Source organism: Corvus cornix, chromosome 6 (assembly GCF_000738735.6).
Source record: "Corvus cornix cornix isolate S_Up_H32 chromosome 6, ASM73873v5, whole genome shotgun sequence".
NCBI classification, from domain to species: Eukaryota; Metazoa; Chordata; class Aves; order Passeriformes; family Corvidae; genus Corvus; species Corvus cornix.
The window spans coordinates 36061881-36085965 of record NC_046336.1 but is presented as its reverse complement, the minus strand read 5'-3'; the positions used below and the strand labels follow the sequence as shown (position 1 = coordinate 36085965).

Genomic DNA, 24085 nt, shown 5'->3' with positions numbered 1-24085 from the left:
AAGTCTTCGGGGATTTATGGGTTTTTTAAATACAAATTAAAGAAAACTTTAATTTGGTGTAGATGTGAAGGTTGATTTGAGTAAAAATACAGGGATGCTGCAACTGATAGTTTCCAGCTGGGCTCTGGGCACAGAGATTTCTGTCCAGCAGGAAGCACTGCTGAGCCTAAAAGCTGAGTCAGCTGCTAGGAAAAAAAAAGGTAGAAATAGCTGTCTCTGTTTTCCTGCCAAAAAAACAAAACGGGGGAAAATGAGCCCCAAATCATCAGTATTATCACCCATATTAGTGCAGTGGTTGGCATGGGATGAGAAAAGCAGCAAGAGAAACAGGCATCAGGTGAGCAGGTGTTGAAAAACTCTAATACACAGTAGGAGGCAAACATTTTGAAAGATGCCCTTGAAACTGAGGCTGACCTTCCACATTTATATTTTTTTTAAAAAGGGGTTAGTTTGGGGTTTTCCCCCCTTAAAAATCTGTGTACCTGAAGCATGTGCTAAATACCAGATTTGTAATAGGCTGTTCTGGTAGAAATTGTTCAATTTAATGCATTATTTAATTGTTTTCAGAGTGATTTTTAGTAGCATTGCAGGGCTAAGTGATGAGAAAGGGCAGCTCACAGAGTGCTGGCCTGGAAGCGTGTGACATTTCGGGGAGCTGAATTACAGCTACACAGACAAATACAGCAACCCACCCTCCCAAATCTTGCTTCAAAACACATCGCCCCTGGGGGCTGCCTTAGCTGGTGGGAGTGGGGTAAGAGCAGAACTGTGCATGCCTAGTTTAAAAAAGAGCCTGAAGCACTGTTGGGAACATTTCCTTCAGCCCAGTGTGGGAATGCAGGCCCTTGCTTAGGGAGCTCCCTTAAACCAGTGCTGGAATTGGTCTTTCTAGAAAACACCTTCATTGAATTCAGGGCTTTGTAATGCCCTAGAAGCACTTCTGGTCATGCTACCAAATTCTTGACAAGTCCTAAGAACTAATCTGACATTCCAAGTAACTCCAAGTGTTGCTGCCGTGCCGCCTGTTGCTGTCACGTGTCACTAACTGTCCCCCCCTCAGCGCGTGGCTGTCGGGGTACGAGAGCCCGGTGGTGTCCCGGATCAACACCAGGATCCAGGACCTGACAGGGCTGGATGTCTCCACAGCAGAGGAGCTGCAGGTGAGTGTCAGGGTGGGTTTGGTGCTGGATGGCAGTCAGCATTTCACTGTGGATGGATGGCTTGTGCTTGCTCAGGGCGGGTGACCACAAAAACTCACTTATTTACAGAGAGGAGGAAACAAAGCTGTCTTTGCAGAGCAGCTGTTCAGTGTGAAGTGGCTTTTTGGGGCTGAAAGGAAACAGTGATAACTGAAACTCTGGCTGTGTAATTCCTTTTCATTTAGACTGAGTTTCATGGCTGCAGGGTCAAACTTTGCTGCTGTTGGAGACAGTTAAAAGTTTAGCTTGACTTGTATACTCAAGGAAGGCTACCAGTGTGCCTGCTGTCCCTGGGGTGTGGGAAACACTGGCTGTATGTGTAACTTGAGAAAATTGTAACTTAGAAGTGCTTTTGTTTATTTGCTTGAGGCCTTTAAATGAGCAGCTGCTTCCCTGACTGTGAGCAGAGCCTGAGTACCTGGGAAGCAGGACACCCACAAAGTGGTTCTGAAACCTGCTCTGCTCCTTGCCCCTCTGTCAAGGTTCCTGGTGATAAAATGGCCATGGAGCTGGTTAAAAAATGAGGTTATTTTTTTATAACCAATTGGCAAGAAGGACAGGTGACCCTCTCTATTGACACATTTAAATTTAGGTCAAAAAGTGGTTTAAATTTGATGATGTAAAAGCACTGTGACACGTTTTGAAGAGAACAGAGGCTGAAAAGTTTTCTGTAGGAGAAAAATGCTTTTCTAGCCTGGGAAGCACCAGGTTCCTTCCATGGAGCACGCTGCATCCTGCAGTGCCAGTCTTGGATGTGCTCTTGTAGCTGACAGAGGCTCGACATTTCCTGGGACTTGGTGTTTAAACTTCATCTGTGCAAAGGCTGTAGCTGACAGTCGAACTCTTGCCTGGATAAATACTGATTTACTAGATCCTGTGCTTCTCCTTCCACTGTAGGTAGCCAACTACGGCGTAGGAGGCCAGTATGAGCCTCATTTTGATTTTGGAAGGGTAAGTCCTGTTTTGTCTTCACCTCTTTCTTCTTCACAAGCGCTGTGTTTCTCTTTTTCAGGTGGCAAATTATGGAGTGGGAGGACAGTATGAGCCCCACTTTGACTTTGCACGGGCAAGTAAAGAGCTGGAGGAGAGCTAGACCTGGTGAAGCCTGGGCTTCTGGGCTGGGGCACACTCTCTGTTCTTCAACGTGCATTAAATTTTGTAGCTCTTCCACTTTCCTAATCCATGTCCGTGGAGAAAGCCCTCTAAACCACCAGCTGAACCTGTGGAGGTTGTTACCTGTAAGATGAGTGCCAGCAGACTCCTGACAACTGGAAAAAGTCTTATTTCACTCTCCTTAAGTTTTTAATTGGATTGAAGTTGTCCACCTGTTTTATTCCAGTTTAAATTGCAGACTGCTGAAATTCAGTTGGTTATTTACTGGGCATAATTCTGTGTGGTTTAACTCCTTCAGATTAACCTTAATCTTGCCAATCCCAGCCACCAACTCTGAATCAGGATCTCTGCTCTGTAAGCAGGTGCTCCAAGGCATTGCAACTGAGTAACAGGTTTTGTTTGGAAGCCCTGGGGTTGTTTCCTGGAGTAACAATTGCTGGAATTTCAGTGCACACAAATTGTGGCCTCAGGGGGTGGGTTTAAAAACAGAGGTGTGACAGAAGTTGGTGTCAAAACTCATCAAAATGGGGGTTCATTCTTGTAAGCCAAGTGCTAAACACGTCTTAGTTGCCTGGTTTGTCACTGAGGCTTCCTCCCTGCTTCCCAGCTGGAATCCAAAGTGGAGTGTGGCAGGGAGGTGTCCCAGCTGCCCCTGGGACTGAGAGCTGCCCTGGCTGCTGCCAAGGACAAGGGGGGATGAGTGTAATTAAATAATTCAGTTTGCTGTGAGGAGGATTTATAGACTCAGCCTCAGACAGCACAGTTGTTCTTGCCCATTAGAAATCTGGGCTTAATGCCCACCCTCCCTCCCTCCCCCTGACAGAATTTCAAAGTGCCTGGTTTATTTAAATTAATAGATTCACTCCTATTGCATTCCTCCCCTCCTTCCAAATCAGGGGGTTGGATTAATTCTTCTGCACGAGTCTGTTGTGTGCTGCTGGCTCAGCAGCTGTGTGTCACTGGCTGCTCTCAGCAACCAGAAAGAAATGCTGATGGAATCTGCCTGCTTTTGTTCACAGAAAGATGAGCCAGATGCTTTTAAGGAATTGGGAACAGGCAACAGAATTGCTACTTGGTTGTTTTATGTAAGTGATAAATTTCTGCCATCTGTCACTGCATATTCTGTACCACTGAATGATTTAATTTTGCTTTTTTTTTCATTCTTTTTTACTGAAGGGACTTGCAAGTGAAGCAGCCACTAACTTTGGGGTAATACATGGGGGGGGGGGGGTCTTCTTACCCAGACTTTGTGGTTCTTCCATGTCTTAAGGAGGATTTTTCCCCCAAATTTGAGCATTAGCTGAAATTATTTGCCTGCCTGTTTATTTTTGTATCTGCATCAGAATTTACAGCATGTTCACTGCCTTAACACTCAAGTGGGAGGGACAAGGCTGGGACTGCACTGGGAACAGAGCAGGTTTGGCCTTTTTAAGGGGTTTACGTCGAAATTAAACTTCACTTTTACTAAAAAGTGAGATTTTATCAGCCTGAACTCACCTGTGCTTCCCCACCTGTTCAGATGAGCGATGTGTCAGCAGGGGGAGCCACGGTCTTCCCTGAAGTGGGAGCCAGCGTTTGGCCAAAAAAGGTGAGCAGGATTTATCCAGCAGATAAAACCACTCCTCCCCACCTACTCAAACATAACAGGCACCAAACAGAGCTTTAAAGTGAACCTTTAAAATAACTGTAAGCACCTCTGTGCTGTCATACCAGTGCTGTGATTTTCCTTAAGTGCAGCAACTGGAGCTGTGCTGGTGATTCCAAGGGCCCTGACATTCCATGTGTTGATACTGCAAAACATTTAAATGCTTCAAAACACATCTTGAAAATACTCAGATCTATCAGTTGATTAGTCTTGAGGCATCTCTAGGAGATTCTCCTGTCAGTTTTTTCCGTCAAGCAAGGTTTGTCTTTGCTGGCCTGCTGCTCGTCTTTAGTAAATAATCTTGGCTTTCTTTAACTGGTCAGGAGTTGAATGAAAGTGGCTTAGGATTTTAAAAAAAATTAAGAGCCAAGTCTATAGACATACAATAAGTCAAAGGAGACTTATTCCTAAGGAAGCAAATGCTAGAATATGGAAAAGAGCCTTCAGTTCCAAAGGAGAATCTGAAACACAAATGCAGCCACCTTTGCCTTACCCTTCAGTGAGCTGGTGTGAAAGTGTGTGTTGTACAGAGCAAAGGGCTGAGTGTTCCCTGCCCTCCCCAGGGAACAGCTGTCTTCTGGTACAACCTCTTCCCCAGTGGAGAAGGCGATTACAGCACACGGCACGCGGCCTGCCCGGTGCTAGTGGGAAATAAATGGGGTGAGTACCTGCCTCCGACCCAAGTCTGCCCTGTGCTGGGGGGTGGCTTGGCTTTCTTTTTCCTCTGGACTTCAGAAATTAAGTTCTTTGTAAAGAAATCTATTTAATTTACTTTATCTACCTCGTATCTCTCTGTATGTTAAATATATTCCATTCATTACATGTATAAAGTAAATGTAATATTGTATCTACTTTAAGAATCTTTTTGTAGCTTTGCAGCCATACTGGAAGGTTTTTTGTTGCTTTGTTGTTTGGTTTTTTTTATTAGACCAACTTCACGCATTAGTGCATAGCAGTGGGGTTGGAATGAGAAAGTCTTTTAAGGCCCCTTCCAACCCCAGTTCTGTGATTAAAAACCATCAGAAAATTAAGATAATCCTGTGCTTAACCAAAAGCTGGCCTAGAGCATATTTAGGTTCAGTAGAGGAGGAGCTGACCAGGTGCAGTGACCCAGTACCTTTGTGTCTTTGCAGTATCCAATAAATGGCTCCACGAGCGGGGACAGGAATTCCGACGGCCGTGCACGTTATCGGAGCTGGAATGACGCAGCCTGGCCTCTAGAGTACTCAGTGTGTGTGAAATGCACACAGCTGGCAGTTTACAACTGACTAACAAACACTCCACTACAGGTCCATCCCCACCCACGCCGCTGTGTCAGCTGTGGACAGGACAAACGTGCTTTTAGTTCCCTCCAAATCCCCCCCAGGTCTTACCGACAGAAAATACTGAGGCTGACGAGTGTTACTGGAAAAAAAAAAAAGGACAAAATACAGACGAGGGCCACAACTTACAGTGGTGTTGTGTGTGGTGTTCCTGTCACCATCATCCCTCTGAGCAGTGTGGGCAGCCACGGGTTGTCCGGAGTCCTCCTCACCCCTGCCAGCCTTAGGGCAGGATGATTCCCTGGGAGGGCTCCTTTCTAAGGAATGCTGAATTAAACCCATTCCTATTCCTCAATTCCCAGACACTCGACTCTTTGCTCTCCTAGAGTGCCTGACCACTGCGGGCATGTTTTATTTTTTCTCTGGAAAACAGGTTATTACCATGTTTTAGCCTGCTGTTCCACTTCCACAAAAGCCCCACTTCTTAAACTTTTCTTCCTTCACGGCCTCTGTGGAGAATTTGGCTCTTAAGCTTGACCACATGAGCCAGCAGCTCCACAGGCAGAGCCAGGATGCTTCCACAGCGTCAGAGCGGCCTGGGAACACCCACAGCCCATCTTCCCTCCACTTCTGCAATGTTTGTCCACACGAACAAATGCTGCTTTTGTTCTGTCCTGGCAGCCAGCTCTTCCCTCTGCTTCTCAGGCAGTGGGGACGGGGATGTTCCCCTCGTCATTAATCAAAATTGTTGTGCCTTAGGACACTAGAATTTCAAATTGGTTCTGAGACTTCAGGTGCTGAGGTAACACAGAGTCCTCACAGAATGCTCCCCACCCCTCGTCCTTCTCCCAGCTCTCGAGGTTTCAGGAGAAACTCTCAGCCTATTTATAGTCCTGAACCTTTCTTAGATGCAGGCTCACTTTCCTGAACCCTTTCCTTTCCACAGCAGGATTTTTAGCAGAATATCCAAATATCTCAATAGCATGAGGACAAAAATCAAAGGGTGCTGCACCTGCCTCTACCAAAACAGTTCAGTTTTCTGGATGATGATGATTTTACTGATTTAGGGGTCAAGCCTGAAGTCTTTACCAAGGAAAAATTCCAATTTTGGTTAATTGGATTTTCTGCCTCAATAAAATCTTGGCAATTGAGCCAAAATGTACAAAACCTATTGTTAAACGTGCTAGAAATACCTCTGGAATACTGGGAATGCAGTTTAAGGTACTATAGTTGGAGGAACTGCATACTTTTAGAAGACACTTTAAAAAGTCTTTGCTGGAAAACAGATTGTTAAATTTCTACTGAGCCTGGTAGCAGTGGGACCCACAGAACTGCCCATCCCTAGCCCTGCACCTTCCTGAATTCTGCCTGGCTTTTGGCAGCTGGAAAACAAGGTCCATCCATAACTTGAGAACACAAAGTGCACAGTCCCCCCCCTCACATCTGTACTGCTCCCTTACCGAGAGCAGGAGCTGATCTAAATAAATTCACCCCAGAACGGGGTTAGCAGAGCTGATCTTTGAGCACTAAATTGTAATAATTTAAAAAACCCCAAACCCCTAACATTTGTGCCTACCTGAGTTTTCTCACTTTTTCATTGGGCTCTGTTCCTCTCCATGGTTCTCTCTTTTCTCTTTCCCCTCTCTTCTAGTTTGTAAAGTTCCAAAAAGGTAACTATGGCTGCAGGTAACTCCCACCCCCTCCCTGCAAGTACAAGGGTCCTGTGAACAGTGTGGGGCATCCATAAATGCCAGTCCTACCTTGTAAAGGAGCACAAAGCAAAATCCCTGTACTGCCATCAGGAACAGGTGTGGAAAGCATTTGCTCTTGCTGTCCCAACTCTATTCAACAATCACCAAAGGACGAAAAAAAAGCCAGAGATGGGGAATTTTGGTCAGCAGTTCCCTCCCTCACCTCAATGCCAGTGAGTATTTCCAGTATTAAACAGCATCAGTCTCAGGCATTGCTTGGGGAGTACAAATGTTCTGGTGCACGACTTCTTAAAGCAGTGAACCACTCACAGATAATTCTTCAGGAAAGAATTTTCTACTTGTGACAGTAGAAAATTTCACTTGGTTAAAGGGGAAAAAAAAAATCCCTCAAAATTAAACCTTGAGTCTGCTGAGGCATATCAGGAATGTTTCAGGTGATGGCAGTAGGGTTGGCTTAGATTTTCAAACTGCAGACAGTCCCTGTTTCCTCCACTGCAGTGGTGTCCATGCCTCCAACGCTGACTGTGTAAGGGATTACACTGGTGCTGCTGCTTCTGCCTTACCCCCATCATTTCTCAAAGGGCTTTTGGATCCCTGGCGTGGCTCCTGTGTGAATCTAGTTTTGTATTAAACATGATTGAAAACTGTCTGGGCTCACAGTGACTGACAACTGAGAAATTGCCTTACTGTTACATTTTTTGTAATAAAATTTTTAATGTTTTAAAAAAAAAGTGAACAGGCTTAAAATAAAAGCCACTGCCAGTAGCAGTGAGAAATCCTCCACATCCAACTCTCCTCGTATGTGGCTGCTATAAATCTGATCACACAAAGTTTTATCACCATTTGTGGAAACTAAGCTCCTTTGTTTCCCTGCACCATCTCAGTGGGCAGGTGCAGGAGCTGCTCCTACTCCAAATTCCTGTTCAACACTAAACTTTGTGTCTCTGTTGGGAACACACAGCCCTAAAGGACTGCAAGAGGGGAGGGCAGATCATGCTGGGCTGAAAGCAGGGTCAGCTGCTGAGTGTCCCTTTTCCAGGGGTGACATACCTATTTCCTGAAGCCAGAAGGTCAACCAACCACTGATCCTGGAATGGTTCTAGTGAAGGGAGGAAAGCACCAGAGACTCCAACAGCACAATAAACTCACATGTGGGAAGGTCAGGCTGGCCTCCTCCATAACCAAAACCCACAGCCATTCCTGAGCTTCACCCCCGCAGAGCAGTGGAGCTCATGCTTAGTTCTGGTCATCAGGAACCTGCACAAAACACAGCAAGGGCTGGTGAGAGGCCTTGACCCTTTTGCCTGTGGGACGGAGCCGTGTGCTGCCCGTGGAGCACTTGGCTTGCAGGTAGGGAGCTGCCCCGGGACACTGCTCATGTGCTCACACATTGGGCAGCTGTGGCATAGGAAATCAGCCTAAAGTGCACCAGCGTTGTTTTGTTTTGGAAAGGTGATTGGGTTCCATCCCCAGCCACCCTGTGCTGCTGAGCTGCTGCCCTGCCCCTGCCAGGATGCGTCTTGGGGGAAGGAAAGGGCTCTGGATCAGCCCTGGCCTACTGCAACCAGTGACTTCCCACCATCCTACCTGGGTCCCTGGGGCTCTTCTGGCACAGCTGCACCTGGAGCAGGACCATGGGGGGTCACCACCATGGGAGGAACCCAGCAAGGGTAAGGCCCACAGCAGCTGCAGCTGAAAAGGCAGGATAAGGTCAGAGATAGGGAAAAAGGCCTGTGAATGTCACAGGGCAGGAATAAGATAAAGAGGAAGGAAATTCGGGTCTGACAGGATCATAGAACCCAGAATAGTTTGGGTTGGAAGGTACTTAAAACTCATCCAGTTCCAACCCCCTGCCATGGGCAAGGGACACCTTCCACTATCACTCCAAGCCCCATCTAGCCTGGCCTTGGACACTTCAGGGATCCAGGGGCACCCCACCCTCCCAAGGAACAATTCCTTCCCAATATCCCATCTATCCCTGCCCTCTGGCACTGGGAAGCCATTCCCTGTGTCCTGTCATTCCAGACCCTTGTCCAAAGTCCCTCTCCAGCTCTCCTGGAGCCCCTTTAGGCCCTGGAAGGGGCTCTGAGGTCTCCACAGAGTTTTCTCTCTTCTAGGCTGAACAATCCCAGCTCTCCCAGCCTTTCCTCCCAGCAGAGCTGCTCCATCCCTCTGCTCATCCTGGAGCCTCCTCTGGACTCTCTCCAGCAGCTCCAGGCCCTCCCTGTGCTGGGCCCCAGGGCTGGGGCAGCTCTGCAGGTGGGGTCTCACCTGAGCACAGGGGCAGAACGCTCTCCTGCAGGGGGGCAGCACAAGGCTGTAGGGACCTGCCCACACACCTGAGCTCGGCCCCCAGGAGGGAGGGGGTCTTTAACCACCCCCGCCCACCCTCCCTGGCTGCTGGACTCTGACCTGGCTCGGAGGGACTCGGGGATTTCATCATCGACCCGCAGTTCTCGTTCCCGTAATCAGTGACTCACCTGGCTCCCAAAGCGGGCTCTGAAGCAGCCACGGATCGCCCACTAACCTGAACCACCAGCTGCCCCTTCCCCCTGCTAAACACCGACCAGCAACTCCCCGAGCCAGCCAAAGCCCATGGAAAAGGGGCTCCCATCCCTTTCTCCCAAGTCCTCCCCAGCAGAATGCCACGGGAAGGATCCTGGCACAGTCACGACGTAGGGAGTGTGCTCGGAATGAGGAATGCCCCACAGGAGCCGGAGCTTGGCTCCTGATGCGGAGCCAAGAGGGATTTTCCAGCTCCGTCGGGGACGGGGCTCATTCCCACAGGCGCGGGGGCCACAGGAGCAGACAGGACGGGTGTAGCCACCTCTCCCTCCCAAGCCGGGAACGCTGCCAACAGCCTGACAGTGTCCCTGGGAATGTGTGACTCACCACGGCCCGGGGCTGCGCTATATTTAAGCATTACGGAGGCAGAAATGAATGCACCGAGTCAGGAGCTGCCTATCCCGAGGTCAGGAGCAGGTTCAGAAACCAGTTGTCAGAGTTCACCACCGTAGCAAAAAGCATCTGCATCCCTTTAAATCTTCAGAGCTGGCCCAGGGAAGGGGTATTTGTAACTGCAGTGGGTCAAAGCGAGGCCAGACAGCCTGCAGGGTCCCACTGTGCACATCCACAGCCGGGGAGTTCCTCACTGCTGCAGCTGCGGAGCCACTCCCCGAGGGAACTCTGGAGGTTGCTTTCACCCAATCCGACATTTTTCCTGGTCTTCAGATCTTGAAGTCTGGGTGCAACCAAGCTATTTGCAGCTGGACTGAAAACCTCCCAGGAGACTGGCTTGGGGAGGGAAAGAAGGAAGCAGGAGGAAGGAAGGAGAGCGGCTCATCCCCCAGGCAGGGCGAAGGGGCTGCCACGTTTTGGAAAAGCAGTTAAACTGCTTTTTATTCACAAACCTTTGCTTCGGGACCAGTGACAAACTAGCAGGAAAGTTTCTGACTCCTCTTTACCCAGGCTCTCTGCTCTCTGCCAGCTGCTCCCTCCCCACCCTGTTCGGCTTTCCTAATTCCAATTGATTTTGCAAACGGCCTGGGCTCCAGAGCCACTCGCTCCAGGCTGCATGTCCTGCTCACGCCACATTCCCACATTCCCTGTGGTTTGCAACCTCTGCAGTCCTGCCAGCATTTTCTCCCTCTCTGTTCGCCTTCAGCAGCACACGGATCAGTCACCAGGGCCCGAGGATGACAAAGAAAGCTGTGTTCTGGAATTGCCTCTAGAGCAACCCTAAAAGGCTCCACCACAAAAGCAGGACACCGCACACAGACACCCAGAGGCTCTTACACATTTCCAAGCTATTCTCGAATAGCTGTTTTGCTCTTTTTTACATTAATTTCTGCCAGGCTGTTGGCAAAGGCTGGGAGCACTGGGACTGCAAACTGGAGTGTCAGGCGGGGCAGGGATTGAACCAGCAGAGACATCAAGGGCTCCGCTCACTGCAAGACACAGCATGGGACTCTTGAATCCAATTTTCCCTGCACTGGGGCTCCCTGACAACAGACTCCGGGGACCATTTCCACCCACGTCTGACAGACCAATCCCCAGCATGATCTGAACAGTAGGAGAGGCCCGAGCTCTCCAGTGCTCCTGCAGGGAAATCCTCACTTCCTCAGCGCCCCCTCTGCTGTGTGCCAGGGGTGACACAGACATTCCAGGGTTCTCTATACCTGGGTTTATCTTCCCAAAGGCAAAGCTGGTTTGAAGTTCCCCTGGGACCTCCTGCATTCCCAAACATCCCCTCACCCATAACTCCGCCCTGGCAGCCATGGGCCTCAGAGCAGATGGAACAAGCAGGCAGCAGCTGCTTCTGGCTCCACACCATTTCCCAGGAGAGGGACTAACCAGCTTGTTTGCTCCCTTCCCCACTTCTCTGACTCACCTGCCTAAGAAACCAAGACTTGGCTGTCCCATGTCTGGAGTTTGTCACCCAGGGCCATGTGCAGAGACACAGGCAGTGCCATGGAGCTCTGGCCCTCCAGAAGCAGCAACACAGCAGGGCTGAATCTCCTGCAAAACAATAAAATGCCAGAACTTGCATTTGTGTTTGGCATATATTTAAAATGCCTGCAGCCCAGCTCCTCCTGAGAGGCATTGCTGTGCTGGAGCACATCTGAAAAGCTTTCTAAGAGCAGCCAGAACCTTCCCACACCATTTCCCTTCTCTATTCTCTGTGAGTGGTTTGCTTTGTCTTTTGCTGTGGATGTTCATTTGGTTGCTTTCTTTTTAATGCGCAACTTTGAACCCTCCACCAGCTGAGCAGGCCCCTGGGTCCTGGCAGGCCTGTCCCACTCCAGAGCCAAGACCTGCAGCTGCCCACAACCCATCCCCTGGCTCAGATTTCAGTGCCAACCTTTCCTTCTGGCTCACCTGTGCTACATGTTTAATTTACATTACATAGGAGCTGTAACAACCAGCCATATAACATCAGCCCTCAGCAGCCACATCAAAGGCAAGTATTCATCTACAACATCGATCCTAGAACTGGAGGTGATGCCAAGGAATTACCCTGAATGCAGTGTTTGTAACCCCAAACTACTCCAAGCTGCTGGATCAACCCCTCCGAGGGCCCATGGGATTTGCTAGGAGCAATATACCCAGCAGCTAGGCTGGGTGAAGGTCTCATCCCACCCCCGTGTGCCCAGGAGGCCTGGGGAAAGGGCAAGGGGTGCTCTTCAGGCTGCCTGAGCAGCAGGAATTTTTTTCATCTCCCACCAGGCTGGGGAGGGAGTGAGGTGGCCCATGCAGGGAGAGGTCCCTTTTGGGGAGCTGCAGCCCCGGTGCCGGGGGGACTGAGGCTGTCCCCGCGGGACTGTGCGAACTCCCAGCTCCGGCAGGTGAACGCGGTCCGGATCTCGGCGCTGCACTTTGCACCCCGGCTGCGGTGACCTCACGCCGGCTCCCTGGGCAGCGTTTAAAGTCCAGGCAGAGGGGAGCTCAGTGCCTCCTACACACGCAGCCCATTCCCGCTGCTCCCTGCCCGGGGCTCCGGGATCGGGACTGCAGCATGCGGCTGCTGCTGGAGGCAGCGCTTCTGTGCCTGACCCTGGGCTTGGGGCAGTGCACCGAGGAGGCAGCACAGGACAGCACCGGCCACCAGGACTCCCAGGCAGAGTCATCCTATTCCGACTGGGGCATCGAGACCATCCGGGACGGCTTTGAAGCGGTGAACAGCTACTTCGACTCCTTCTTGGAACTGCTTGGGGGAAAAAATGGAGTCTGTCAGTACCGATGTCGATATGGTAAGTGAACCTCGCTGCTGCTGCTGCTCCTCTCTCCTTGCCCTTTCCCCTCTTTCCCTCTCCTTCCCTGTGGCCACGGCCAGCTCCTCCTGCCCAGGAGTCACAGTCACAGCTTCTCTGCCAGTGCCAGCACAGGGACACTGAACCCCCATCTCCCTCTCCGCCAAGAACAGCCCGGTCTCGAAGGCGCTGTGCTGCATGCACAGGGACAACCGGAGAGGACGCAGGCTTTCCTGGAAGGGCACACAGGGACCCGGGCTGTCCAGCTGCCTGGAGCCTGGGACAGGACAGGGAGGGGAGGCTGAGCCAGCAGCCCTAATCTCAGCAACCTTCGGAGTGTCCTTATTCAGCAGTTGTGAGCTGGCCAATGCCTGGGCTGGAGGACGAGAGATAACAGGGAGGCGAACCAGATGTCAGCGGGAGGAACCTTTAGTACTCAAGGCAGAACGAGGCAGCCCTGCTTGCTTTGGACTGCAGAGTGATTTACCAAAAAGGAAAAGTTTGGTTTGTCCTGGGGGCAGGATGAAGGGGGTGACATCCCAGGGAGGGCAGGGCACGGGGTGCACAGAGCTGCAGGTCTGTGGGGTGACAGGGGCAGCACTGGCCATCACCAGGGTACCTGTGGAAACAACCTGCTTGGGAACCAGCCAGGAGTTTTCCCAAAGACTGTACCCTCTCCTCAGCCTCCTACAACTGTCCCACAGCAGTGTTCTGTCACCTCAGCCTGCCCATCCACAGCTGCCTGTCAGCCCCTTTCCCCACAGCTTAGCCCACACCCCTAGTGACCACCTGGGAAAGATGCTTGTGAGCAGAGGAATTTCAACCCCTCTCCTCCCCGGAGCATTGTTTTTTGCAGACAGACTCAATGCTTTGCGGAGACCCCACTGACTTTGTCTCAGTCTGTATGGATCCCATGGACCTCCTGCTCTTCCCAGGGCCCTGGGACAAACAGATGCTGCAGGACTGGGACCTGAGCTCCCTGCCAGGGGCAGAGGGGCCATAGAAAGGTTAAAGCGAGTCTGAAAGTTACTGTGTTTTTTCTTTTGTTTCATAAATAATGTCATAGAATCATAGAAGAGGCTGAGTTGGAAGGGACCCATCAGGATCATTGAGTCCAACTCCTGGCCCTGTACAGGACATCCCAAGAGTCTGTGCCTGAGAATGTTGTCCAAACGCTCCTGGAGCTCTGGTAGTCATGGGACCACTGCCCTGAAGAGCCTAGAAGTGCTTCCAGTGCTCAACCACCCTCTGGGTGAAAAACCTTTCCCTGATATCCATCTAATGTGGCCTCCCTCTCCTGCCAGCTCTGCTCCCCAGGCCCCACTCTAAGAGCAAACAGGGAGCAGCAAGTCAGGAACCTCAGCCCCATGGGATGGAGGGAGCCAGGTACCTCAGCCCATCACCACAGCCCCACAGTGCTCCTGGTCCCTCAATCCTCTCTGCAGCAGCTCAGGAGGGCCATGTGTGTCCCCAGTGCCTGGAAGAGGTGGCCCCCCCAAACCCCACAGCAACAAGGTCCACACCATGCTCCAGATTCAGAGCAGAGAGGGACGTGCCCTTCTTAATGTAGAAACCGAAACCCCTGGCAGTGGGAAAAACGTGGCTGGGACTGCAGTGTGCCTGAGGTAATGCTGATACTCAGAGCTGGTTTCAGGGAGCCTCAGGACTCACCAAATCCTGCAGAAGTTACTGCCTTTGGACACATCCAGAGGGCTCTCCCTGCCTGTCCTTGTGAAAAGCATCTCCAGAGAGCAGCACAAATCCCTGCTCACACCCCAGGAGCATCCTGCATCTTACTGGAGAAGTGCTTCACCTAGGAAAGGAAAACAAGCATATTGTTAGCCCAGTCCTCATCCTCTGCTGAACAACTCATTAATCACTGGCTGAAGGAGGAAACTACTGAAATGCTGCCCACGTGGCTCCAAGGGTCTTGCTGGACCCTTCCAGGACCCTTTGTCTTTGCTAATCTCTGGCACAGACATTGCAAACTGCGAGTAGAGAGGATGCTGGGATGATCCCAAAACAGTGAGATCCAGTCTGTGCTTGGAAGGATGAACACAAACCATCTTTGTGCTGAATCAGGGCCTGATTGCTTTTTTCCCAGGCATGAAGCAAAAATTATTCCTTCTGCTTACTTTCATTTCAGCCAAGAGATACCAATAACAGCTTTGCCACGGTAAAGGTCAGGACTCACCTGTGATTGCCACATTCATCTTCAGCTGAGCACATGGCACTTGGCTGTTCCAGCTGTAAGACTCTCCTGATTTTTCAGCAGCTACTGAGGTCTGAAAACAACCAACTTGATGGATAACTCCCTTAAATCAGGACGTTAGGGTTACACTAGCATTTACTGACAAATATCCTCCTGCTTACAAAGTCTCACTGGGCATCTCAGGAGAAACAAACAGCCTGAGCTGAGAGTGAAGCCCTCATAGCTTCCTCCTGGCCAGGCAGGACTTCACTGCTTTGCTCAGGATTTGTCCTGAAAGGGCTTAAGATGAGGGGGCACCTGCAGGCTGTGGGAAAAGAGCCTCCAGAGCCAGGCTCTCCAACAGGGCACTGAAAGGCTGGGTATGTGCAGGCACCTCTCCCCAAAGCCTGTCTGGGGCACACAAACAACAGTGGACCACCCAAAAGTGCAAGGAACCCCGAGACCATCCATTCACCCAGAATACACTCACCTCCCGCTGCCAATGTCCCAGCACTGCAGTGCCTGAGGCCTCCTGCATGGCTGGCAGCTGTTCCAGCCAGCTGGCTGCTTTCCAGCCTCCTGGAACAGCTACAACAGCCTGGAGGCATTCAAATGCATCAGGGAAACTCAACTTCAGTTCTAGGGCTGTGCCAACAAGGCAGTGCCCTGAAATCTTATCTTCTTGCCTGGATGGCCAGGATGGGCAAGCAATAAATGATAACAGGAGCACTGAGTGGTGCTCGTAGAGAGGCAGGAACACCTGGTATTCCTGTTTTGGTTTTGTTTCCCTGCTAACTAGAAAACAAGATGTGGGAGAGAGGTTAGTTGTGGTGTCTTGGACTTGAGCTAGCTGAGAAAGAGTACCAAGGGGCACTTTACAAATTTTAAAGCTCTCTTTTTTTTGCAGGGAGGAGGGGACAGGTTTCCTACAAGGGCTTATCCTGAAGGCAGTGTGATGTTTTGTGGATCAGCACAATTCCCACGTGAGGGGTTTTTTCCTCAGGACAACTCTCTAAAACATTATAATAGCTGTGACTTTGGCTTGATTGAAGATCTGGAAACACAGCTATCTTTGGCTTAGAACTAGATAATGGAGATTGCAACGGGATGATCTTAAACGTCCCTTCCAGCCCAAACCATTCTATGGTTCTATGATCTCCACATCCCCAAGAAGTCTCACTCCTACTCAGACTTCCCAACTTATCCCATTAACTGTCAGTGTGCTGCAGGAACAAAATTTACCATCAATATCCCAAGCAATTCACTCAAATTTAACTCCACCCTGCAAAACCCACAGTGGATTTTGAACTTTCCTCTGCCTCCTGCACCAGTTCAGGAACATTTGAATTCTGAGTCCTAGTTCCCACTCCCTTCCAAAAAACCAACGAGGCTCTTTTGGAAAGGGAAAATTGCCTGCTGGCATCTCACAGCCAGTCAGGATTTCAGTTTGTTATTTATTTGTAGCAAATCTGTTATTTAAGCGAAACAGCTCTGGCAAAGTTTAATTGAGAGGTGCTGGGAACACTCCTACCGAAGTCCTTCTGGGGCATTTGGCTGTAGGGCCTTCCCAAGGGCACAGCAGATTTATGGTTGGATTAACCACTGGCGTTTTAGGTACCTCAACAGAAAAATGGGGAAAGCGCCTTAAATAATTCCTGGTGCTGACAAGAAGCAAAAAGGGGAAATGAAGTTTAAAAGAACCCAACCCTGCCTGAAGGGCTGAATTAGATCCATTTTATGTCTATATAAATTCTCCAGCAGTGCTCAGGGAAGCAGAAACTTAACCCTTGATGTGATGGGCTTCAGAAGGCTCAGCTCACACGTGTTTTTGTTGGAGCATTCACAGTTTATGTTTTCGCAGAGCAGGGACAGGACCCAGGGAGCGGCTGGAGCTGTGTCAGGGTGGGCTTAGGTTGGATACCAGGAAAAGGTTCTTCCCCCAGAGGGTGGTCAGGCACTGCCCAGGCTCCCCTACAAAAATCAGATTAAAATGCTGCTGAGGGTACTGTAAGAGCTGGCTGTTAGCTGGAGTCTGCCTACACTGGGTAAATAATTATTCACAGAGGGAGTTCTTGCTCCTTTATGCATATTAAGAAGCAGAGTGAGGAAGGTGCAGAGATCAAAGGCATAGAAATGATTTGCAAAACATGGCAGTGCATCACCACGGGCAGAAAATGGACCAAGAAGACCTACTCAGAGCAAGATCAGACATGCAAGGCCTAGCACACCAACAGTCCAAGAATGAACTGAGGATGTAAAGAAAACCCCTTGATGTCCTGTACCCAGTAGTGTTTGGGGCTGCAGACCAAGGGGGAGCTGCCTGTCACTCCTTGCTGTTTGGACCTAGTCTTGGGAAGATCAGCTTTCCTAACACTTGTCCTGTCCTTTCTTTCCCAGGGAAGGCTCCAATGCCACGGCCTCACTACAAGCCCCAAGAACCCAACGGCTGTAGCTCCCATTTCCTGGGGCTCAAGGTACCTGGAAGTGTATGTACTGTCCCAGCCAGCATTCCCAAAGGATGCGGCTCTCTCCTCACATCGCCAGCGGATCATTCTGGGGAAGCAGAAGGCTGAGCTGTGCTGGACAGCTCAGTGACAATAACCTATGTGCTCACAGCAACACCTGACCCTTTACCACACCTGCCCCTTCACCTCTCCCCACACTTTTTGCCTCTGCCAAGCGCCGAACTAAACCCACCAGCTTTAATTCTGCACCTGCTTGTTATCTTAAAGGCAATTAATGAAATCATATTGGAATCACCAAGAAAAGCACTCCCAGGAGGCTCTCAGAGCAGGGATTCCTACTTAGCTCATGCATTATTGCTGCCCATGGAGTCTGCAGCAATTAGGCAGATTCCTGCTCTGACAACCCCTCTCTTTGCAGCCCATTTTTCTTGTTAGGTTTAATTCCTGAAACTCTATTTCATTGCAAACCTTATGGGCATTTCTGTGGTGCCTCCTCTGTACTCAGGCAATCATGAGTGCAAAGAAGGAACAATTCATCTCCTAAATTTTACATGAGGAAGGGCAAAAAGAGGAATAATTTATAACAAGCTAACAAGTCCAGTCTCTTCAGGAGACAGGCCTTCTGCCCCATCACACCCAGGGTTATTAGCTAAGCTTACTGTTTACTCCAAAGGAGCAGAACTCCCCATACCACACTGTGCTTGTCCTTGGCCTCAAGTGCGTCTCTGAGAAATAGGCATTAAAAATACTTATGGCATATTTATTAGGCCAAAAAGCAGGACCTTGTCAGGTTGTGGGGAAAAAAGAGGAAAGAGAAAAGGGGCCTTTAGCACTGTTGGCAAGGACATGGAGCTCTCTGATGAGGTCTGACAAATGAAAACTAGAACATGGTCATGGAGGGCTGTTTCCCACCTCTCTACCAAATGCTGATTCCCTGGGGCACAGAGAGGAGAAGAGAATGTGATGTACCCTGTGCTGAACCTGCACCCTGACACCGCTGTGCTGCTCCCTCATCCTTCTTTAGATGGTGAGGGAGCAGCACATGTGCCCTCCTGCTGCCCCAGCTATCAGGAACAGCTTCTGGAAAGGAGCTGGCTGGGCTCTGCAGCACCTCACCCTGCCACAGCTGCGTGAGCCTGAGGCCAGGACACAGCCAAGGGACACTTCTTTTCTCTTTCCCCAGCTAGACTTGGGCATCCCTGCCATGACCAAGTGCTGTAACCAGCTGGACGTTTGTTATGACACCTGTGGAGCCAACAAATACCGCTGCGACGCCAAGTTCCGCTGGTGCCTCCACTCCATCTGCTCCGACCTCAAGCGCAGCCTGGGCTTCGTCTCCAAGGTGCAAGGTAGGCTTCCCACCTCACACTCCCTGTGCAGGGAGGCACGGGGGGGAGGGTGTGGGCAAAAAGAAGCAGAACTCTGCAGTGGGGAGCAGCACATCTGTCCTGCACTTGTCACAGGTGGGTCATAGGTGGGTGAGAACACAGAGATCTGCCCTCTCTGCCACACACTTCTGTCCCAAGGCTGGAGACCTATGGTTATTTGCATTTAGAAAACATTACAATGTGTGAAAAAACACAAACAACACTAGAAGCAATTCCTTCAAAACTTGGATGCACTCCCAGACAGCTGAGACACCTTCACGGGACACCAAAAAGCTTTCCAGGGCCAGTGAGCCACACACTGAAATCTGTACGTGGCCAAGGGCCAACAAAACTGGGAGAGCCAGGGACAGGGCTCTCAGGGATCTGGTCACAGATAAGAGATGATGATGGCACCAGGGACACACCAGGCTGGGTGGTGGCTGAGCCACTGCAGGCAGCTCTGGATGGCTCAGAAGGGCTAACGAAGCTCTAGTGATGTGCCAGCAGCTCAAGTGCCACTCTGGTTTTGCCTAATTTTCAAAGCCTCAGCCTGCAAGTCTGAGAAGAGCTTTTTTGGTAACCCCTGCTGATGCCCTGCTCTAAGGTATCCTTAAACATGCATTTGTTTTCCAAAGGTGCAGCCTGATTAGGACATGTGGGAAGTCTCACAACACCAGTACTAGTGCAGATGCCTTCCTGTCTAGTCACAGATAAATATATGGAAAGAGTGCCCAGGCCAGCAAGAGGAAACAAAGATGTGGACTGATATATAAGTGCTACAGGCTAAGCACAGCCAGTCTTTCATGGTCACCCTTATCCACAGGTCCTCATGCAGCCAACTTCTTCCTAGCTCTTCAGATTTTCCCCTGCCACTTTTTCTTATGGTTCCTTTTTGCTTCCTGCCTGCAGCAGCAAAGCACACCTCGATCCTAGGGAGTTGAGGTGGAGCAGAGCCCTCACTCCTGGGCTGAGCCAAGCCACCTCTGCCAGGTAGGAGTAGATTCCTCCAGCATCTCTGTCCTGGCTGCTGCAGGAGGCACAGTGAACCTCTGAGCCATCCTCCCCTCGCCTTGTGCTCAACAGATCCCTGTCCCCAGGGCTGCTCTGAGCAGCTCCTGTCACAGTCCTCCTCCACAGCCATCCTGGCTCTTATCTGCCATCTTATCTGCCAGTGGTTTTCCCACTGACTCACCACAGCCTCTCCAATGCCTGCCAACTGAGCAGCCTCTTAAGGGAACAGAAGCTCTGAGGTGCTTGGAGAGGCTGAGCTAGGAGAAAACAGTCCCAAAAGGCAAGGCTTTCCCAACTTCATTATGCATACAGCAGTCAGTGTTGGTGCCAGTAAATAAACTCTAAAGACCTAATATTAACCTATTTATTTACTGACAACCAATTTCAGGGTTGTGTTTTGGGATGAGGAGGGGCTAGTAGTCAGCTGTTGTAGGATTTTTTCATGCTGGCTGGCAGCCGGCATCATAATTTCCAAAAGAGCACAGAAAGGTTGGTTAATAGCGGCCATAGGCAAAACTGAGAGGAGAAGGAGTAATGTAGAAGCCTCCTGGGAAATCTGTTTGGTAAACAGGGCTGTTTGCAGAGCCCCAGATGATCCATCAACCAGTAAGGCCTGAAAGAGGCAAGAAAGGAAGGGTTTCGGGGAAAAAGAAATGAGTTGCCACCCTGGGGAGAAAAGAGAAGGGAATCTCAGGATTTATAAAAATGCAGTTCCCAGAGAGAAAAGACGACAACCCACGCTTCCAATTGCAAACACCGTGGAGCTCAGTGCAGGGCTTGGGCTGGGGTGCTCCCACCCAGCCCTCAGCCACCCCAGAGTGCCTGTCCTTACCTGCCCATCCTCTCCTTCTCCACAGCCTGCGAATCCATGGCAGACACGGTGTTCAACGCCGTCTGGACCCTGGGCTGCCGGCCCTTCATGAACAGCCAGAGGAGCGCCTGCATTTGCAGCGAGGAGGAGCGGGATGAACTGTGAGGAAGAGCAGCCGCCAGTCTCCGGGAGCCGCTGCCAGCGTCCCCTCCCCAGCACAGTGACTCCTGTCAGCCCTCGGGCCCAGCACGGGATGGGGGACCTGGGCCAAGCTCTGGGCAGAGCAGAGACAGCCTGCGAACACAGAGCAGCCGTGCCTGCTGTCCACCACAGATGCAGCTCAACAGCCCCACCGCCCCTGTCCAAGTCCGCCAGCCGGCAGGACCTGGTGCCAGTTCTCTCCATGGACCGATCAGGAGTGGCAAGCAGGATGCAGTGCTGGTTATAAACACGGGGCTCACCTTGAATACACACTATTACCTCCCCCGACCCTGTAACTCTCTAATTTGCAGTGAAGGCATTAGGTTTCTGCAAGCCCTGTGAAATTCCCAGTCCATGGATATGCTATTTACATTTTTGCACCACTGGTGACAGACTGAAGAGGGGTAATTTGCTTTCAGGACATTGCTCACACCCATCCCTGGCATTTTCCATCCTGTCATTACACAGCCTGACAGCCCTGCATATTTAAATACTTGGTGGATCCTAAACTGATTTAAGACATCTGGAGATTTGTTAAATGTGAGTTAAGGAGAAGGGCTTCAGGTGTTTGTGGTACATAATTGATATTTGGGACCAAAGGCCACCATTTATCAGATGTGAAATCACAGCCCTCTCCCCCAGCCTCAGGAGAGGAAGCCACTTTTCTTTGCCAGTGTCATCCACCTCTATTTAATTACTTTTCTCCTATACCATTTAACAAAGCTTTACCCTTAGGATCCCTTTTTACACAAAATGGCTGGGTATCCACCTCCGTTCTCTTGCATGAGGGAAATAAGAAGCTCACAGTGGCCTTCGATGAGATATTCCAAATTCTGTATGCTTATCTGTCAGGTGACAGGACTTACGTGCTACCTCTGTGGGGCTGCTATCAGCAGCCTCAAACACCATTCCTTCTAAAACGTGGTTAATACTCCCAATCTGTTTTGGGGAGCTTTCGTTGCATGCAAATCCAGAATTTAAAGTGGTACATGGCATTTCATCTCCACAGAACACTGGCAGACAGCTTTCAGCTGGGTTTCTTGTTGGAAGGAAGCTGCTACTGGGTGTGCGTGTGCCGTGCCACGTAAATATTTCGGCGGCTCCTGCAAACGTATTTATGGATATGTTCTTCCATCTGCCACAGAGAAGTTAAGGCTGCAAAAGGGTGATTTAATAAGAGTGGAAAGAGTCTGTCTTGGTTGCTTTTCTTCCAGTTTAAATGGGTTTAAAATGCGACAAAATGATAAATTATTTAAGCCATGTGTTCCTGCTCCTGCCCGTCATCTTTGCCTTACAGCAAACAGCAATGAGACGTTCAGCTGGCCCCAAACAGGCTGGAACAACAGGAGCCCACCGGTACCCAGAGCAGGAAAATGGAAGTGACTGTGGGGTGTACTGTGATGCTTTCCATCACAGAGGACTTCAACACTGATCAGATGTAATAACCTTTCCTAGCTAGGCTAATGCCACTGGAGAGGGAACGCTGCATTGCCAAGGCTCACCGCTCTCTCGGAGCATGAGGCTGGACAGACAACCTTGATTATCCAAGAAACACATATTTTTGGTTAGTGATGGGAAGGAAATATTCCTCATTCCAGACACTTCCCAAACTTTGTATTTTGTTGGTGAAATGGTGCCCGTGGCCAGTTTAAATGTGAACGTACTCTTATGATTAAATGACAAAAAATAAATGAAAATAGCTATATTGTCTATGCTCGATAGCTGACTGGATGGCAAATGTCTTAAATTATTTCAGTTCAAGTGATATCAGATTAAAGCCAAGCAACTGCTGGCAGGTGATGACATACACTGGAGAAATCAAAGGGCTCTGAACAAAATCTCTGTCACTGATGCACTGGAGACATCTCTAACATAAATCCTCATTTCTCCATGCTTCCAGACCACCATTCATCCCCAAACCCTACAGACTGCTGCAAGCAGGCAAGATACTGAAGAAGTTCATTTTTCACTGTGGTAATCTGAAAAACCCCACCAGCAGCTCTACAAGGAAATATTTGAACCTTCAAGTGGTGGCAGTGAGTCCAGCAAACCACCAGATAGTCCTGAGTGGGAGCAAACCAGCGCAGGAGCTCCAGTAAAACTGCATCCAAACTGCTAAACTGCTTCCCCTCTGTGCCACTCCTGCTATCCAGTGATGTACAGCCACGGAAGCAGCTGATCACAGGATTCTCCAGGCTGTTGCACAAACCTTGGGTCATCTTCAATTCCACCCTGCTCTGGACACAAAGACAACACTTTGCTCATCCCATGGCTTCCTCTTGACAGTGCATTGGCAGGACTGTTTTCAGCTGCAGAGTGGAAAAGCTGCTGCACATGAATTTGTCAGAAAGAAGCAAATAATGTGCATAATAACTGAAATAAGCCAGGAAAGGAACTTCTCCCTGCATCACTCCCCCTGCATCCCCCCTTCCATATGGACAAACAAGACCAGTTGATTCTCCAGAAAGCACCAGATAATTAATTTCATTTCCCAGCTCTTGTTTTATCAAAACAAATATATTTAGCAAAGGCTGCCTGAACAAAGAAGTGACAGTGGGAAACTGCCCCTGTGGTCCTAGTGCAGACATGAATCAGCAGAACAGCAACCCTAGGAGAAGCCTTTTTCCTTCCTTTTTCTTTCACATATGGTTAGATAACACATGAAAAGTGTCTTTCCATTTATACCCACTTATCATCATAGAAACATTTTTGTTTACACTAACACATATTCCCAGATTGGAAAAGCAGCCATGAAGCTATTTAGAAAAAATATTAAACTCTCAGCCATTAAATGTTCATTCCTCACTGGAATCTCACTTGCCAGAACAAATAAATCTGTGAAATAGGCTGAAATGTTTGAGGTGATTTGTGACTCCCTTCTAAATGGTGCCTTCAAATGGATTCCCCTTCCATTTGAGAGCAGCAGCAAATTTTAGCTTTTGCAGCAATTTGGCTGCTCCAAGCAAAGCAGAGCACAGGTGATGAAGGCTGGAGGGCTTCCAGCAGATGTCCAAACACGCAGGATAGAGCTGCACACTGAGAAGCTTCTTGCAGAAAACCTTGGGAATGCACTGCAGTGCCACTGCCACTGGTGGAGACGGACCCTTCCCCTCTCATCCTCCAGCCCTGCCTCTCCTACGTTGTCCTTCACTGCTGGCTGTGCTTCCTTCCTCTCACCCCACATCCCTAATCCTTTACCACACAGCTCAATGAAGCCCAGAGGAGCCTGAGCCGATTATGTCCATTAACATTTCCTTTGGAAGGAGCATGACAGCCCGAAAAGATTCCTGACAACCACGATGCCACCACGATCACCAGTAACTGTGTCTCCTGCCACGGCTGCTCAGACAATGCTGCC

General features: G+C 49.9%; 2 protein-coding genes and 1 long non-coding RNA gene across 7 annotated transcripts in view; 2 read left to right on the top strand and 1 right to left on the bottom strand.

The window, feature by feature from the left end:
- P4HA1 (prolyl 4-hydroxylase subunit alpha 1) overlaps nucleotides 1-7714 on the top strand; it is a 28756-nt gene extending 21042 nt beyond the window's left edge. For 2 of the 4 annotated variants that reach the window (XM_039553861.1, XM_039553862.1), the window contains exons 10-15: nucleotides 1061-1160; nucleotides 2212-2265; nucleotides 3332-3397; nucleotides 3832-3900; nucleotides 4521-4617; nucleotides 5091-7714. In XM_039553861.1, coding sequence (XP_039409795.1) covers nucleotides 1061-1160; nucleotides 2212-2265; nucleotides 3332-3397; nucleotides 3832-3900; nucleotides 4521-4617; nucleotides 5091-5161 — 457 coding nt within the window. In that variant the 3' untranslated portion in view covers nucleotides 5162-7714. Of the gene's footprint in view, nucleotides 1-1060; nucleotides 1161-2096; nucleotides 2151-2211; nucleotides 2266-3331; nucleotides 3398-3831; nucleotides 3901-4520; nucleotides 4618-5090 lie in introns of all 4 variants that reach the window. The other 2 variants (XM_039553859.1, XM_039553860.1) reach the window with 1 other exon arrangement.
- On the bottom strand, nucleotides 6810-12204 carry LOC104695052. Its single transcript, XR_752792.4, has 3 exons — nucleotides 11322-12204; nucleotides 8519-8623; nucleotides 6810-8188 (listed from the first exon to the last, which is right to left on the bottom strand). It is a non-coding gene; the product is annotated as an uncharacterized LOC104695052 (long non-coding RNA).
- A 149-nt stretch (nucleotides 12205-12353) lies between these two features.
- PLA2G12B (phospholipase A2 group XIIB) lies at nucleotides 12354-23580 on the top strand. Of its 2 annotated transcripts, none has more exons than XM_010408614.4 (4): nucleotides 12354-12681; nucleotides 17270-17346; nucleotides 18521-18686; nucleotides 20573-23580. In XM_010408614.4, the coding sequence occupies exons 1-4, from the start codon at nucleotides 12447-12449 to the stop codon at nucleotides 20689-20691; spliced, it is 597 nt and encodes a 198-aa protein (XP_010406916.1). In that variant the 5' UTR covers nucleotides 12354-12446; the 3' UTR covers nucleotides 20692-23580. The 2 variants fall into 2 exon arrangements, with proteins under 2 accessions (XP_010406916.1, XP_019146916.1); XM_019291371.3 differs by having other exon boundaries at nucleotides 17270-17358.
- The last annotated feature ends 505 nt before the right edge of the window (nucleotides 23581-24085 follow it).

Excerpts from the sequence above, each read along its gene's own strand:
- PLA2G12B (XM_019291371.3), top strand. The coding sequence starts at position 12,447 with ATGCGGCTGCTGCTGGAGGCAGCGCTTCTGTGCCTGACCCTGGGCTTG. Across the intron at positions 12,682-17,269 it reads TCAGTACCGATGTCGATATG|GGAAGGCTCCAATGCCACGG; the intron begins GTAAGTGAACCT and ends TTTCTTTCCCAG. Across the intron at positions 17,359-18,520 it reads GGCTCAAGGTACCTGGAAGT|CTAGACTTGGGCATCCCTGC; the intron begins GTATGTACTGTC and ends CTCTTTCCCCAG.